The sequence below is a fragment of the Neodiprion pinetum genome, chromosome 1 (assembly GCF_021155775.2).
Source record: "Neodiprion pinetum isolate iyNeoPine1 chromosome 1, iyNeoPine1.2, whole genome shotgun sequence".
Classification (NCBI taxonomy): Eukaryota; Metazoa; Arthropoda; class Insecta; order Hymenoptera; family Diprionidae; genus Neodiprion; species Neodiprion pinetum.
In genome coordinates, this window is record NC_060232.1 from 30,221,792 (window position 1) to 30,240,920 (window position 19,129).

The 19,129-nt window shown below is 39.5% G+C and overlaps 1 protein-coding gene across 9 annotated transcripts in view; it reads right to left on the reverse strand.

Annotated features, from left to right (window-relative positions):
- HnRNP-K (Heterogeneous nuclear ribonucleoprotein K) overlaps nt 1–19,129 on the reverse strand; it is a 104,648-nt gene that overhangs the window by 23,662 nt on the left and 61,857 nt on the right. For all 9 annotated transcript variants that reach the window (XM_069138239.1, XM_046637113.2, XM_069138236.1 and 6 more), the window contains 3 exons: nt 18,582–18,625; nt 13,705–13,777; nt 13,256–13,366 (listed from right to left, as the gene is read on the reverse strand). In XM_069138239.1, coding sequence (XP_068994340.1) covers nt 13,256–13,366; nt 13,705–13,777; nt 18,582–18,625 — 228 coding nt within the window. The remainder of the gene's footprint in view (nt 1–13,255; nt 13,367–13,704; nt 13,778–18,581; nt 18,626–19,129) is intronic.

A 19,129-nucleotide genomic window follows, 5' to 3' on the forward strand; every position in this document is an offset into this window, starting at 1 on the left:
GCCGTAAGTTGTCCGGGAATTTGGAAAAAAAATCAATAGAGAACGTTTCAAAGAAAACCGAAAAATATCGCGAGAAGCTGCAGCGTGCTGGTTCGGGTACGACTTTACGATTTCAAAGGGTAAAGAATCGGCGAAATCATCAATGTACGCACATCACATGTAGATGATATAATTCAATTATATCAGCATTACACGGCAGGCTCTGGACTGAGGGAAAAATCGCGAATGGCATAAACTGACTTATAGGATAAAGCAAAAAAAAAGAAAAGGACCTCCGATTGTATCGTTTCCTATTACAATCCATTCACCGATCTATAACCCCCAGGCTCCGTGTTCGTTCTAGTTTTCTATAATCCGAGGTACCGTGCTTGGAACTTTCGGAATTACAAAAGTTGGCGTACAAAAGTCTATCAAGAACCGAGAAGACCGATCGAACAGTGTTTACCGATCCTTTTTTATATACGTGTACAAATATATTCGATATTCCACGGTACTCTATACAAAAGTTTGAAATTGATCTCGAAACTTGTATATTTATACGACCAATCTGACCCGGAGGATGGTAGGGGTAGAAATTTTTCTCTCCTCGCACAAAGAAGAAGAAGAAGAAGAAGAAGAAAAAGAAGAAAAAGTGCATGCCGAGCGAAGAAACTTTCTCGTTGAATGTGTAAACAACTCGATTGTTATACTTACGCCACAGCATACTTACATACGTATAATGAACGATGATTAAACTCACCCTCGGTCGCCAACTTATATATACTACCGATAACCGAAGACGTCCTCAAACCGTCTCGACGTCGGATTCCATCGCGAATTGATGCGAGGGTGAAACGAAAAAATAAAAAAAAAAAAAAAAAAAAAAAAAATTGTCGAGGAAATAGAATCGACCAGAGGAAAAACTTCCTCGTAGCGACGAAAACGACGAGGGGAAAATAGCAGAATATAGAAGCGATCTCGGAGACGCGGATCCGGCACATCTCGACTTACGTAAGGGCGACGTTCACCCTCCGAGTGTCGAGGAATAACTGAGGAACCGGAGGGGCTAAACTGAGTCCTGCGCCCCGAGGTTAGGTCGCGGTTAGAACTGCGTGATTCGTTCTAATTGCCGCCGGTCCGAACCGAGCATCTGTTCTCCTCGATGCGGTGGCCTGCAACAGACGCACGCTTCCTCTCTTCCTCTCTTCCTTTTTTTCTCTATCTCTCTCTCTCTCGAGTTGCGTGTGCACGCAACATACACGCGTGCATTGCGTCGAATCCGGACCGAGCCTCTGTTCACGAACACGTCGTTCCGGCGTATGCAAACATCACCGCCAGACGCCACCACTGAGGGGAGAAGGAGAGGGAAAGAAGAGGAAGGGGAAAAAAAAAAAAGTAACACTCGTTTAAAATTTTACTCCTCAAACGAAACGTGGAACGGTATATTTTTAATCCACGGCTTATCGGAGCTTCCCAGTTATATATATATATATATCTAAGGCTCATACTTTTTTCATCGCGTGTATTTTTTCCGCCTCAGGGTGTAATAAATTATTTTATCTTAACACGGGGATCGTTAAATTTTAAAAAAATCAAATTTTCGTTTCATAAAAGTTATCAGAAATATTCTACAGTATATGTGTTGTATTGTGTGAAAAATTCTTCTTACACTTATTACAAGTGTAAAAAATTTTACAATCAATCATTGATTATAGACGTGTTAACTTCAACAAAACGGTAGAATATAATAATCTCAGATCCGTTTGACAATGATCGAATGGTTTTGACCGTGAAAAAAACTATTCGCCCGATAAACTAATTGTAAGATATTTTTTTTCAACCATTATATTTGTTTCCAAAATTAAAAATTTCAAGAGTACAAAAATATTAAGAAAGAAGTAGCTTCTGACACAAAAGTATATAACGAATATTTCAATGTTGGTAAAGAAATTGATGTAAATCGTAAAAAGTTTCCTTTCCTTTCTTTCTTTCTTCTTCTTTTTTTTTTTCCATTTCCATTGACAAAGAACATGAAATTTCATTACACTCAAGTTGTCGCGAGTCTCCGAATTCACTCCAACTAATTACAAACCGATTAGATTATACCGCGTGAAAATTCGAATAAAATAAAAAAAAATAAATAAATAAATAAAATAAAAAAAAAAAAAAAAAAATGACTTTTACATTTAATACACTTAAATCTCGGGTTATTTTATTGCGTTAAAGAAAAATCGAGTCCTTCGAAGCGGCGGAACCTGTGTCCGTGGTGAAAACGTAGGAACGAGGGTAACAACAACGCGGTTCCACCTGGCGCGGCAGCTGCTAAAAAGCGAGAAAGAACGAGAGACCCGTTGGTCGCTTACCTGACGTACCTGGCAACACCTGTGCAGGTTGAGTGCCGGCCGCGAGAGAACCCTTCGATAAGCCTCGACACGCCGTGTAACCGGGTATAGGGAATAGGGTATAGGTATAGGATACCCGCGGACACATGTCGCAGGCGGCTGCCGACGAGCGGACGAGGGAGTTTTTTGATTATAACTCGCGGCATGCGTCGAGCGTTTACGTGGGTATATCGTAAAGGAAAAAGTCACCCTTTTACCGCTGATAAATAATTATACCCCGTCGGAAAAATGGGCTGCACCGCAACGATACAACAATTCATACGGTTGTTCAAGGATTAAAAATTCCCGGGACGAACAAGAAACGCGGGAAAAAGTTGCAGGCACTGTTCGATATCCGCCATTATTGTACTTCTCTTTCTCTCCGTGATCGCCTCGTAGAAAAAAGAAAATATACTTGTACAATGTATACGTGTAGTCAGTGCGGCGATAAATATTGAATTTTAAAAGTCGAAATAAACATTTTTTTATCGCTTTATTCAACGGTATAATGTATATGATATACTGTATTAATAAAAATTGATCATTTTTTTTTTTCAAAATTCAGGTCGAAAATATTGTTCCAAATGACGGAAGAACGCTGTCCAACTTTGAACACTTAATATTAATATTTAGAGGTGCATCATCGCGATTTTCTACTTTCCGTCCAAATAACACGGATAATTTTTTTTTTTTAAACTTTGGAATTTTATAACTCGTTAACACATCAGTGTACTGATAAGACCAGAACGTATTTTTGGAGAGAATTGAACTCTCTATTAAAAAAAAGCTCTTATTTGACGACAAATCTACTCATTCAAGAGTTATTTAAAAGTGATTTTCGGGTATCGGCAGGAATGCAAAAATTTTCTACATCACCTGTCGGTTGTTTAATAATTGTATGAAAAATTTTACCCTACAAACAACTGACGCGTCATTGTAACATGTAGTATTTTTTTCAACACCACCCCTGACAATTGAATTGTCCGCAGCTTTACGGCAATTTAGAATGGAACTTTCACGACAGCCGACTTGCGTTATAAATTGCATAAAGCATACGTATACGTTGATACGAGGGTGAATGCACGGGGGTTAATTTCCCAGGATATTATTAATCGACCTCCGAGACAACGCGCGTGTGACGTAACCGAGGAGAGTCCCGAGTCGCGTTACGATGGAGAAGAAGAAGAAAATGACGCAAGGATAGGAATCGTGAAATGCTAATAATTACGTAGGCAGACCACGAACCGAAACGATGTAACACCGCGTTATGTAATTTCCAGGGACGAAGGCAGGCACAAAAAACTTGAAACTTTCAAGTTTCCCATCACTGCCCGATAAACTTGCTCCGTAATTTGACCAAGGGAAGCTGTTACCAAAGTTAAGGAAATCGAGGAAATTCAAATTAAGGAATCTCTGATAAAACTCGGTTTAAATACATACAGATATCGAGTTCGATTAAATTTGCAATAATTAACAAGACGAAGTTCGACCCCTGTGTCATCATTTACCCGTTTAAATCATGATATAATTGAAAACCCATCGAGCCAGACATTTCGTTGCCTATGGGATATAAAGGGACAAAAAAAAAAAAAATCCGCCTACATAATTCAGCAGTCTGCAAACCATTACAGTGAGATCAACATTAGATCGTGCAGTAAATGATATTAATTACGGTATATTGTACAAGCATGATCGTATAACAGTTTAACGGGAAGAAGAAACGAGACTACCGTGCGATGAGATAAAGAACACCGAAAAAAAAAAAAAAAAGAAAAGAAAAAGAAACTTTTCGACTTTTCCCGCGACCTGAGAGTCTCGAGGACGCAATTTATGTATAATATATACGTAGGGCACAGTGATAAAGGGAAGAAAATACTCGACGCATACCGTGCCAGCGTCCAGGTGGAAAAATTTAACGAGGCCATTTACAACTGGAAACACTTAAAAACGCGTGCAACCAACGACGTGAAACCTAGACATACGTGTGTGAATATGCAAAGCTATAAGTGCCGCAGACACGTAACATTTTCTTTATTAACAAATGTTACACTATGCAAACAGTCGTTGCGAGATAGCCTGCGGTTATTGATACAAACGAATTGTTAAAATGAGAAGAAATGAAAATAAAAATAAAAAAAAGACAGATTGAATATAAACGCGAGAGTATCGACGAATCAGCGTGCACAAAGAATTCGAGAATTCCAAAATGGGGGGGGGGGGGGGGGGGGGGGGATGTTTGCTTTCTCTAATCGAGTCGACGGCAAAGAATTGCCCAGGTAACCGTGATAAACCGTGGTAGAGATAACTCGCGGTTGTTATCAATGCGGCAAACGTCGGATTTGAACCGTATGATGCGGTGAACGCACACAAATCCACGTGTAACGACATTTCCGTACGATTAAACGCGGTAAAAGTCTCTCCTAACGAGGATGTGTAACATCATAGATATGAGAGATACTCAACATCTGTATGTAACACATGCTTGCTACATGCTGCGACGAATGTATAATGACGCGTGTAGAAGGCGGACTTCGCGACGTGGTTGCACGGTGTGCATGACGTGCAGAGGTAGGAGGAAGGACGAGCAAGAAGAGGATATCCCTCGCCGACCTGACCGCGATATGGCGTTGTAGTAGGAAATTTAACGCGTCCTCGGGGTTACCGGTCCAACTTTGTTTAATTATATCTTCGTCCGGGAGGATGGTGCGACAGGGTGGGGGATGAGGATGGGGATGAAGTTTCGTTTACCCTGCAGACACGGTCGAAAAGCGGATAGGCAAACTCTGCGCCGAGTCACGAAGCTAGGCGGTGCTTATGGCTGGGCGAGAGAAGAGGGGGGAGGAGAAGTTGAGAATTGAGATTTACAAGAACAACATCGTTAATGTTCGGCGATGAGAGAGAGAGAGAGAGAGAGAGAGAGAGAGCAGAGAGAGAGGAGAGAGAGGAGAGAGAGAGGAGAGATGGAGGCCCTCTCCTTCCGTGCTGTTGGGTTTCCGGATGAAGAATGAAATACGAGTTCAGCCTCCGCGTTTATCTACAGAACCAACACGTAAAGACTGTTTCGCATCTTGGAACACAGGCACGATCATCATCGGCGAAACTGTACTTGAATCATGCGATATCGCATCCGGCGGAACGATTTTTCTTCCATCCGAACAAAAGTGAGGCGAAGCAACTTCGAACTACACATGCGTTTACACTTTAAACTTGTATGGATCAAAGAACGTATTACGCCATTTGGTAAGTCTGTAATTGCATGAGCATTGGCTCTTCGGTAGGTTAAACGGAGTCTCAATTCGAAACTACATAATCGTCCGTTACTTATGCTTCTCCATGTTCATATAACAGGGCCAGGATTAATATCTCGTGATTCGACGAACCGGTGAATCGTTATCAGAACGCCAATATCAAACAACTCCCCTCGATCGTAGCTAACGATCGTATAAAAACGAAAAGTTAAAAATTCAATGTTTCATAAAGTTGCGAAAGTTCAACGAGGAGAAATTATTGTAAGATGGAAACGAAACTGGATGGAGGAAAAAGCGTAAAAGGTGAAACGACAGGATTTGTGATGGGAATTCAGCAGAGATTTTCTTACCCCAATGCGAAAGAGAAGAAATTCTTAATACGTTCAATTCAACACAGGATAAAGAGCAAATTTTTCCGATCGACGTTTATCTCGTTGTTCCCAATAGGTTGGCTCTTCGCTTTGTACAATTGTTAATCGTGGATCATCGGCATAACGAAGACGTCGATCGGTAAAATGTATCCCAAATTGCACAATGGCAGGCGTGTTTACACATATATTTGAAACCATGAAACACCTCGAAGTCGATAGCAAGTTGCATTCTCTATTTCACCCTGTGAGCTTTTCTATAAAGATTACACCGTTTTATCGATAACGATAAAAGGAACGAGTCTTATTTTTAGAAAATCCTCCTTCTCTTTCAAGAACGTCACAAACTGCTTCTGCCACGTGCTGCTTTTCAAGCCCGTCCAATAAAAGGAGGTAGAGTTTAGCGTGTGCAGGCTTCTCATTTATTTACTTTTACGACTGTCCCGAAGAGACGGAGAATGGAAGAGGAAGAGAGAAGAATGGAGCAAAGCGTCAATCTTGAGGGAAAATTTTTACGCCACCTAGCTCCGACACAGCAAGTTTGTATACCCAAACAAACACACAAACGCACAAACGCGCAAACACGTAGACGAAGTAACGACCAAATCCCTGACTCCGAAGCTGAAGGGTGGATCTGAACGGGCTGCTGCTGCAGCAGGCAGAGGTTCACTTCCACTACTCTGTTAATGGAATAAAATATTTGGCCAAGCCTTATAAGCGGTATAAACCCGACGTCGACGAGCGAGAAGACCTTCCAAGTCAGATATTTCGAAAGCTGGTCTCCGTCGCGCTGATGAGAATGTCGCGAGCACAAAGGCGCCAAAACTCTCTATGCGGGCAATTCAACCCGGCTAACCCTTGCGACAACTATCGTCGTTATTTATATTATTATTACTATTATTATTGTTCTCATCGTTGCAGTTGTTGCAAATTTCACCGTTTATTCGATTAATCTACTACAAACGTACCGAGTAAATTACTGTCGAAAGAAACAAAAAAAAAAAAACTCTTCTAATCTCATCGAATCAAGGTATTGATCTGTTATAAAAAAAAAGGAGGGAATTTCGTATTTCACGGGGAGGAAAAAAAATAAGTATAAAACAGGGAAAAAGAGAAAGAAAGAAAAAAAAAAGACCTCTTCCCTAACACGTAGAGAAGTGATATAATGATAATGATAGCTGGATGCGTGCGAGTGACATGTGCGTTTGAACAAACCCACCGGACCAGAGGCACTCGCGTGTCGATGACATATGTCTCCCTTGGCTATACGGGCAAGGGAAACGGTTCACTCCGTGTTGTTCTCGGAGGCGTTAGATCGCCAGGGTTTTGAAATTAGTGGGTGAGTAGTTGCTGCCGCAGAGATCCGTCCTTGTTTCGCAAACTATTCCGGACACAGGTATCCACGCACCGTGTACATTGGCGCGAATACGTCTGAACGGAGTTGATCGCGCGTTATCAAGATTGGCGTGAGCTGGTACATACAAAGCATTGTACAAAAATCGCCAGTAGTTAAGAAAGAAAAAACCATTTCCACTTAAAGCCTAAAGCCATATTGCAATATTGAAAAACAAACGCCACATTATTATGACACGGTTTCAATCCGTTCTCATTTCCTCTGCTTTTTTCGTTACTTTCTTTTTACCCCCTTTCCTTCAACGCGAATTCATCGGTTCTGCCTTACAGAGTTTGAAAATTTTCAAAAAACGGTATACAAGGTATAACAGAATGCGAATGAAACCGGGTCTGGTAACTGCAGAAACCGAACAAATCGAAAACTTTCGACAGAATTTACAATTCCCGATAGAACGGAGCGTTGCTGTACCGCACTGCACTGCAGGATGTGAAAGCGTAACGGAAGGTACATATATGCAGTGGGGCTCGGGTACATAGGTATCGGAATAGGTACGTTATACACACAGGGTGGTTAGCATACTGTAACGAGCTCCGGTACGACAAGTCAAAGTGTGTACCTTGTCCAGGTACCTTCAGGTCTAGGTATTCGATAGAACGCCGCGACTCGGGCGCAAAACACAAACACACGCACACCTGCACCTAAATAACGAAACCGGAGAGTAAAATTATTCGCTGTACGCGAGAAGGGCCTCGAAGGATCCTCGGAGGTGGCTAATTAATGTAGAAATGATACGATACGGATCATCCACGGCGAGTGTAATGCAGGGATAAAAACTTTTTGCCACATCTGCTAAATATGCGTGGTATAGATGTACAGCAATGTCGGGAAATGATATGAGACTGCGGTAGAGTTTAATCAAAATTTCAACAAGCTAATTAAATTGAACTGCATTGTTTCTCGGAACACGTGGTCGTGGTTTCCTATGTTCGTGTGTATCTTATCTACCTGTATACGTCATACGTAGGCACACCGTGCGCTAATCGTAAGTCTAATTTTTAACTCGTAGATGCGTAACGTAGGTAAATACACGCAGCGCGTGATATTAAAATCGAACGAACAACGCGATGAACGAAAAACGGGATAAGATGCAAGAAAAGAATAAACAAAACGATAGAAGGGAAGAAAACGGTGAATATGTGACGTCACGGGACGTGGGAGAGAGGACAGGTGCGATTCGCAAGCAATGTAGGGTGCCCTTCGGATTTAAGGAGCCCCAAAGTAGCACTATCGATTGATCGTAACGTGCTACCGGGAAAACATTCATTCTTTACTCGGAATTCGCCGCCCTTCTATGAATTCTTCGTTCAAATGGTTCGATATCGTCGAGAAATAAAAAAAAAAAAGTTAGGGAAAAGTTTCAAGCAAAGTAATTGCATTGATTGAAGACTCTAACAGACGGGAAGAGAAGCGGAAAAAGACATGATAACCGAATTGTAAAAGAAAGAAGGAAGGAAAGAAAGAAAGAAAAAAAAAAAGATACACATATTGGCTGCACTTTTCGAATAAAAAAAAGAAAGAAAGAAGAATAAAAAAAAAAGGGCAAGCTTTCGCGCGGTGTTATAAATCGATGACACCACCAGCTACTCTGGGCTCTTCTTCAACCAACCCTGACACGGTGAAACTTTGGCACGGTAACGATTCTACGTCACGTATATCCAAGAGCGCTGGTTCTTTGGGAAAAAATTTCACGCTGTATAGGTTGCTCCGATAAATTTTATAACCTTACGATGGATGGATGTGTAACTCTGGGAGGAAAGTCACGAACGTGTTCTCTCCTTCAAACGCGTATATTTGCCAATTTATATGATCTGCATGCCTGCCGTGAGACTCAGCCAGAGTTACTTACGTAACCGCGATAGACGGAAATGACGGGAGGTTCGTTCCGAAAGTTATTCGTGACGCGTGAGCATTCAATTGCGACGTGTGTGTGTGTGTGTGTTCAATTTATTCTCTGTATATAAATAAAGTAGATGCTCGCGTGTATCGTTAATTGATGAAAAATAATTTCATTAATTCCAACTCGGTTGGTGGATGATATATTTTTTTTTTTTCACATTTGTTTTCTCGAACACGACGAATGTTCGAATCGGTGAAGATGTTTCATCGATTGAAAAACAACCTATAGATGATATTTCGTACGGTTGACTGAAAATTCGACGCTGCCGTACGGATGTGAAATTGATTAAAAATAATGAACGAATTCCACGAACTTGATTGTTATCGGAATGAATAAATTTGTCGAAACCGACCGTTCGAGGCTTCCGTGTTAAATGTACCTAATAACGCGCGCCTGCTTGAACCGAGTAAATTGCCTGCCTATTTTTTATTCATTTATTCGTTTTTTCTTCCTCTCGCCTTCTTATTGCAGCCTATCTTCGGAGAAGAAAAAAGACCGACTTATCAATCTTGTACCTTTATTACTGACGAGGGGTAAGCCGGAAGTGAAAAAACCCGGCAGGCGTACCGGACTGCGAAAATTTTATCTCTTTTCCTCTCTCTGTAACGGGAACGCGAAACTTTCCGACCCCTTAGTAACGCGTTGACATTTAGATCCAAACACGCTTCGAGATACGATAGTATTCGATTGCCCTGACTCAGAACGAGCTTTTGGTATTGTTACTTTTCGCGCTGACGATATAGCTGAGATTATCGTGCTCCGAGATATATAACTTCGAGCGGAATGTTCCGACAACTTAACGAGAAAATCTCTTCTTACGCCTGAGGTGTAAAAGAAAAATGCGGATTCGCGCGGATGGCGATCAGACTTTAGAATCCGTAAAATTGACTCGCCTGAAATGATGGCGGAAACAAGCGGTATAAATAATAACAATAATAGTAACAGTAGTAACGATAATAACAATAGCCAGAAAGTGATCAAATTTTATAATATTAACGTTCAATTGCCTCGAGGCATTTTCCGTCTTGCCAGGATCAAGAAGAACATTTATTATTATCTCATCTCAATTTAAAGATAATTCAATATCGCCTTTTGAGTTTAGCGTTGCTTTCAGGACCAATTTATCAAAATTAATTTCACAACGGAACGAAAAGAAAAATCCCAGGACCTCCCGTTGTTATGAAGGGAAAATATTTTTCTTCCCGAGCATCGTTTCGTCCGACATAAACGTCAAAGCCTCGTGCCTGTGTATATAATATCGCGTTATATTAATAGCACGGCCTACTTCCGGCATTGAATTAAGGAATAGTTTATTTCGCAAGCCAAATTTTACGCGAGAAAAATAAAAGTAAAACATTTTTTAAAAAAATATAAAAAATCACGGCATTTCTCGCTCAATCTTAGCTTTCCGAATTTTGCTTTACTTGTCTCTCGTATAAGGTATTGAGGAAAGAAATCTGTATACATATTATTCTCATTTTATATCTCATCTGAGATTTAAAATTCAAGTGATTAATAATAAATTGGTATTCAAAAGCGGACGATGAGATGGATTAGATACGATGGAGAAAAATGGAGAAAAATTAACACACAAAACGTGTCGATCTAAATTTAATTCTAATTCTAAACAATCGATCTCTGCAGTGAAATGCCGATTGCATCAACGGGTTGTTCACGTTGGTCTCAGTTAATTCAATAATACGTAATTGATAACAATCGCGCGGCATTCGAATGCCTCAAGAGCTCCGAACTATCGAGGCCTCTAAATAATCCAAATATGTCCCAACAATGTCTGTATTGTGAAGAAGGATTGCGCGAACCTAATTCCAATCAGCCACCCTAAGTAAACAACTGATTGTAAGAGTCCAGCCCTGCGCACACACAGGGAAACATGTTATGCGTCGTTTCGATACGTAACTCAACGTGACCGGCGACTCATAACTGACTTTTATTAAATCGGACATGTCGGGTTCGACCACCGGAATGATATCTAATATTTAACGAAAACAGCTGAACTTCGCGAAGAAACAAAAAAAAAAAAAGAAAAACTTGTCGAATTATTATTTTAGACGGTGAGAACACCGAACTATAAATATTAAGAATATCATTTTCCAAATCATATTTCATTTATGGCTGCACAGCGTTACTTCAACTGAACGAGATAATAAATCCTTTGATGAAACGAGTGGCAAAAATATTAGAAACGTTGATCACATTTATTACAACTGTAGCTCGAACCTAGAGAGCCCCGACTTGTAAAGCGAAAGGACCCTTTCAATTATTTCTGAAAATGCTTTCCACCCTACAGAGGATTTGAATAACCGACCTCTACACAGAGATTACATATACGTGTATAATATATATAATACAGATTGAACGGAGCAGTGAAAATATACATATTACGAGTATTCTATGCGAATTAATATAAGAGTCACTAAAGGTAGGGCAATTTATTTTTCCCAAGAATCTGTAGAGCAGAGTGCGAAAGAGAAAAGAAAAACTGCTCGTCTTTTTTTACATTTTCTTTTAGTTCGCGTACCTTGTCGGAGCGAATATTTCCAAGACTTCAATTTATTGATACGACCACACCTGAATGTCAATTTCTCTGATAAAATAAATGAGACAGGAGTGCGAGCTAGGTTTAATTACGTTAATTCGCCACTTCAATGGGAATCGTCAACGTTTCGCGTTCAGAGTAGAGCTTCAACTCTGCGCACCTGCAAACACGTTGCAGCGAAAGCCGCGGAACGATCAATGAAACTAAAACGATGCCGGAGCGAACCGACCGATCGATCGATCGATCGAGTCGGAGTTTCAGCCACCCTCGAAACATGCGTCAACTCATCGTCTGTAAGCTACTCCCGACTCTGTTACACCTACGCGTATACGCGTAAACTCGACATACGATACGTTGTTCGCAGGATACGTGTTATAAGTAAGGCAACAAGCTGCCCGATACTGAAGGTCCTAGGTAAATTGCGACGAAAATTAACGTGTTTCGAATCGTTAAAGAGAGGAGAAGAGACTGTGATACATTCGGCGAAATTGCTACGTAGCAATGTTGCGATCCTCCAAATTCATAACTACCGACGAACAAATACTTCATTGGTGGTGATTAATTATCCCAATTTGTCATACTTTGATAATGCTGAATTTGTGACAAGTAAAACTCGGATTCACGCACGCCGTTTATAAATATGTGCAATTATTTGCACTTTATGCACTTGGAATTTAATCCTTCGGACACGACGCGGCGACATTCCTTTGCTGTAAAACGATACGCTATACGTATATAAGAGTACGCTTAGTTAATTGCGAGAAAATCGAGCTGCCCTCTTCAGCCTCAACTCTCGTTTGCAAAAAAGAGAAAATAAAAGAGATAAAATAAATAGAGACGAAGCGGTAAGGGGAAGATGAGAGGGGTGTAAAAAGGAAAGGAAAAGAAAAAACGAAGTATGAAGCTCTTGATATCGCGACTCGATTACATAATTAATCTTCGTCGAGAAATTCCGAGGAGAATCAGCGGTGGGCTATGAATATCTGCCCTTCTAATTAAAGGTATCGCATTAATTAACGATACGTTATATACGGTATATAATGTCTTCGTACATAGTAAAGCATAAAAAAAAGGGGGGGTGAAAGAGGAAAAAAGAAGTAGCGAGGGGTGGTTGACGAAGGAAAAAAAGTTTTTATAGAATTCGTGTCTTACGGGAGTGCAGATACGATGAAAATATCGGTTGTTCAAGGGTCGCGGAGTCTAGAAATTCGTAAGATTGTTTAAATATTCAAAAGGGTTTCTCGAAAATACAGCAGGTCAGCTTTTTATCGGAGTTTCCCGGTGAGAATTCAACGCCGTACGCTTTGATCCTTGGTAAATGTTATTTATTGTTTCTTCATTCCCCCGTTCTTTATACGATTGTTAAGGGGATTGGGATTCCGAATCGTATATCGAATATCGCGAAACTCACCTCTCTGAGCTCCTTGATCTTGAATCCTCCCTTGCCGATGATGCAGCCGGCCTGGCTCTGGTGTACCAGCATGCGGACGTCGATTTCATCGTTTCCGTACCTCGATCCGTTCTTTGACAAATGCAAAAACGACAAATTATTAACATACGTTTCGATTGAATTTAAAGGCGAAAGCTTATACCTTCACCCTCGCAGAAAGCAAAATCGCGTGGGTACAAATATCCGCGCAGCGTGATGGATATTGAATCGTAATGGAAAATCGATTGATCCCCAATTCGCCAGATCGTTTTTTGAAAGCACGGTTGAATATTGATGAAAAAAAAAAAGTATAAGAAAACAAGCACATCCCGCAAACTGAGAGACTTGGCTAACAGCTTTGTTGCGGAATATACAAAGAAAAGGAGTCAAATTTACGTCCGAGATATTTTTCAAAACTATTCCAGACTCACCTCCTCAAGATTTGGTACTACTTCGTTAACGACCTGCAATACGGTGTCCAAGTCCGAGCTGATCGTCAGAATTCTGTAATCAAAAAACTCGGGAAATTAGGCCGGTTCTTCGAGAAAATTAAAAAACAAAATTATTTGTACCTTTCGATTCACACACCAGTGTCTGAGTATATCAATATTTGCACCGATGATAAGCCTGTTTCTCAACAGGTATATAAACTATCCAGAGAAAATAAGATTCGCTAGAACATTGACTAACTATTCAAGAGAATTCGTTAAAACCGATTAATGTATATCGAAATACGTCAAGTGCTGTATACACGTGAAATGAAAGAAAATAGAAACAGAAATAAAAAGAAAATCAAACAACGATAAAGCGGAGTGTGAAAAAAGTTTCTCGCGTATATTTGAAACCGGTAGTCGAGAAGTTGTTGTCTCAAACTCGATACACGTAATATATGTGCAAAATAAAACGCGTGCGGTGGAATTCCCGAGTTAGAAAAAGAGAAGGGTTAAAAATAATAAGTGAAATAAAAAAATAAAAAAAAAAAAAATAAAAAAAATCGTCGCGCAGTCTAGCGTATGCGCAAACACAAGTTTCACGCAGGAAGGGCAAAGTGTGACGGTGCGAGCGAATAACGACGACGACAACAACAACAACAAATCCGACAACAGAAGAGATACAGCCATAAGTTTGAAGTTTAAACCGGCAGAAAATACCCGAGAGAAAATTCACGGTAATCTTCGTTCGGTGCGGAAAGAGGACTGCCACGTACCGACTGCAATCCCGGGACACGGAGAATGAATATTGCTTTTTAAAACTGCGAAACTTTCCGGCACAACACCCCGTCGCGTCGTTTTCCACCAGCGGGAGAAGGGGGAGCAGGAAGTTCTTAAATAATGGCAGGCACAAATCAACTCCGACATATTCTAGCCGTTTTTCTTTCTCGCGACCGTGCGTAAGACTTGGCAATCGCGCGAGTATTTGGCAAGAACTTGACTTTTTTTTTTTTTTTTTTTTATCCCGATGTTTTTGCGATGAACATAAAAATAGAATATATAAACTTACGATTGAACGCATGTTTTTTTTCTTTCTTATCAACGATAACTCTGATATTGTTGCAAGTAACAACGTATTGCGTAGGCGGCACTTGACAATATTTCGATAAATAAATAACAGATCGGCAACGTCGAACAGCGAATTGTGGAAAAATTGAGAGTGAACATTGAAACGGACAAAAATATACGCTCCTGTAGTAACGAAGAAAAACCTGTCATTGCAATGGTGAAATGAAAATTTTTGCATTTTTTTCGCCAAGTACCAGCAAGATTCAATTTATGAATTAAAATTATTCATATAATACAACGTTAGTCTAAATATTATTATAATACAACGTATATAATGTATGTAGATGAAAATTATACATCGTTAAAAATATATCCCAACAAATACAGCTCGGAATAACAATATTATTAATTACTGAACAATGATTTATTTCTGCATGAATTATACGTCATATACGTCGTTAGTTGGCTATATAGTTATACTGTACAGGTTGAATTTTAAGCGGCCATCACCGTCATCGCCTTGACGCGCCATTACCAAACGAGAAATGTTAGATAATACAGATTTATACAATATGTTACAAAAGTACGATGCTGGAAATAGGGATGAGCGATGAATGAGAAATAATAATATTATATTACAGTACAATTACAACCGAGAGAACAGAAAAGAAAAAACGTGACTAGCAGCGTCCGTATTTTATTGGCGGAGAGTTGGGGATGATTCGCAATTGTGGATCAAACAATACATATTCTCCGGTATATGATTATGGTAGTTATCGATTTTTTCTTTCATTATAATTTATCGATAAATCTACTCATTTGCTTTCCTCAACGAGCGATTGGACCCTTTTCCCCTGATACTTCCTTCATTCTATCCGGACCTTGTGCGGATTTCCGGTTTTACTTCGGTTCAAAGCTGGGGGTGCGAAGACAGGTTAATTTGCATATCGGAAATCGTGATTTGCGGAGCAATCTCGTCAGTTTCAAATTCTCTGTTTAACGATCCGATTGCAAATATTTCATGGTGTGTTGGAATATGAGTAAGATGCGAATTCAAACCGATATATATATATATATATACACACACATATACGTATAATATATAGAAAACCATGTCAGTGTTTATTATGTATATGAAATAAATTGTCGAGAACCTCCGTGAAATGTAGATGAAATTTTCACGATTGAATTTGAGAAAAAACTTCCAACCGGTCTTCTTCTCTTCAATTCGCTACAGCGCTTGGCACTCCTTTTCAGGCGAAATGAAGAAGAAAAGGCGAGAGACGTACGCTCTTTAGAAATTTCCCCCGGAGACCACGAGTTTATTTTGCAAAGTAAAAGTTTGGTCGATTCGTTGAGTTTCAACTGGTTTTGGTTTAGGTTTGGCCGGGTGTTGGGTCGGGCTTGGTGGTTGTAGGGGGTTGCAGGGGCGGGTCGTTGGAAATTATCACAGTTTTATACATGATAAGCGTACCTACACGCACGCCTTAATTTTACGTATATTATATATATATATATAATATATATTTATACATATATTACGTATATTTATACATATATATATATATACACACATGTACGTATATATGTATAGGTGGTATATTTATACCTATGTGGGTCTGAAAAAGTCAATTAACGACGAGTGACGGTTAGACGCTTGCGGTGCATTTTCAATTTCATTTTCTCATCTCGGAGATTATTTCCTTCTCGATTCCTTTCATTGGCGCGATCGCCATTCTTTGCTCGATCATCGGTTACCACCTTGATAAGCTGCGCATTGGGGAAAAAAAGAGTGCAAGAAGAGAATGAACGAAAAAACGAAACAAAAAGAAAAGGAAAAAAAACAATAAAACGATACGAGTTTTCGGTTTTTTGTGTATCCCATGCACTGCGTTACAATTAAACTGAATTCAAAAAACGTAGTCCGTTAATATCCTCGTGAAATAACTGACGACTATTTTACAGATTAAATTTTCTCATTCGATATTCCTTTTCTTCTATTTTTTATCCTTTCGTCCGCGTGGTAATTGATTTAATGCTCGAAATTTGTACGTTCGGATATCATATCAATTCTTTAAACGTTGTAAAAGCATGTCCGATACGCGCCTGTAGATATGCAACCGGGGTAACGTGTCGAAACGCAGTGTAAGAGGCAGACTGGAGAAATTGAATTAACACTGCTTGTTCGACTGATTGTGAAATCGGGTTCGATCCTGACACGTTCGTTATTTCAACCTTTAAAATGTACATATATTACGAAAATTTCCTACATAATTGTACAATTTATAAGTCATGCATCGCAGATAGGCTATTACGTTCATTATACACGATACGTCATCTTAAAACGTTATAAACTTTTTAAAAACAAAAACTATCGTTTATTATACACAGTATAAGCGATTACAAGTATGTTAACGTGAGATTTGACATAAAAATGAAAAGTTATGATAGTATTCACAAATAAATAATCCTGTATATTAGACACACATCTATAAATATGTATATAAAAGAAGGGAAGAAAAAAAAAACCTTTACGTCCCCGAACATGCTCTGGTGCGATATCCCCCTTCGTGTAATAAATTCTCTCATAGTTATCGTCGTTGAGAAAAACACGAGAATAGATCAGTATGGTGGTAGAATAAAATGGATAGAGAAATGAAAGAAAAAACGAGCCGAAAATGCCAACGATTTTATCAAACCTTCTAGAAATGAAATTGAAAACGTAAAATTGTCGACTCCTAAATGTCGGGCGCGATAAATTTGTCATATTATATATCTAACAAGGGGGGAAGAAAACTTTCGCGACAAGGATGAAAGTATAGAGAGACTCGACCATTTGAACTTCGAGGGTTGAGCTTCTGTACGACTAGAAACTACGATCGGAATTTGTATGATTAATGTTATTATTATTATTATTGCAGTATGCGAAAAGCTAAAGGATTTACAACATAACTTGAGAGAAAATCATCATCACCATTAATATATACGTGACTACGATAATCTAGATTCGCGTGAGGTGACAAATTAGTAAAGAGCAGGCATGAATCTCTCTACGTATGTATTATGCATCTGTACGCTGTAAGATATATTAAATTATACTATGTATGTGGAGTGCTGGCACGGTGGCGAATGACAATACAGTTACGTTATAATGATGTTTTGTATAATATATTATTAACAGTCTGCTCGACGATCCTGCTTGTTGTAAACTGCCACGGTAAACAAGATTCAGGATATAAATAAACAGTCGTTGCAGCTTCGAGTATAGGATAAATTGATCTAGGGTGATTGTCGTATGCAAGAATAAGAATAAGAATCTTCGAATGGAAGAAAAATTATAGACAAAAAAAGAAGAAGGCAGTTAAATATCGATACATATACAAATATATACGATATACGATAACGAGTGTATATACATACATAATATACATATGTAAGAATATGGAAATGGTGTATGCAACAGGTTATAGTTTCAATCAAATGTTTTCAACCAGATGTGCAACGACGAATTGTGGCAGGTATGTACGTTATATGTATTATACATACATATATCAGCAAGGACAGATTTTAAAACTTGCACATATAGGCGATAATATATGTGACATCGTATAAGGAAGATGTTAAACTTGTATATAATGTATATAAATAACATACAATAATAACTGCGGAGCAAAATTAGAATGATCAGCATAATACGAGAGAATAATTAGATAAAAAAAAAAAAGAAGAGAGACAAAAAAAAAGAGAAACAGAACAAAAAAAAAAAGAAAGAATTTGTGAAAATTAGACAAAAGTGGTTTTGGCATTACCGTTCAGGTCCGGGACAGTCGGGTACAATGATTGAGGCTTTGTACTGTAGTTCATTCATTGGTAGAGTTGGTGGTTGGTGGTGGTGGTGGTGGTGGTGGTTGGTAGTTTCAGTAGTAGAGCATTGGTGGTGGTGGTGGTTGTTGTTGTTGTTGTTCATTGGTCGAATCGCAGATCGAGTTTGGTCGGATCCATCGTTCCGGGCAGGGCACACGGCACAGGGCAGGGCAACCAGGGCAACCAGGGCAACCAGGGCAACCAGGGCAACCAGGGCAACCGAGGGGGCAACGGCCAGGGTCAGGGCGGGACCAGGGCACAAATGATCAACCAAGTTAGACCTCGTCTACACCCTCTCACAATCTCGTTTAGCTTTAACCTAGCCGCTATCTATCGATCTATCTATGAAATATCCTATACCTACCTACGTAAATCCCCGATGAAATTTACTGATTAACAATTGGCCTAAATAATGTCCCTAAAAACCCGCGGTGTCTATACGCACACGGGTCCTGTTTGGAAATTGTTGCCTGTGGATTTTGAGGCAGTCGCT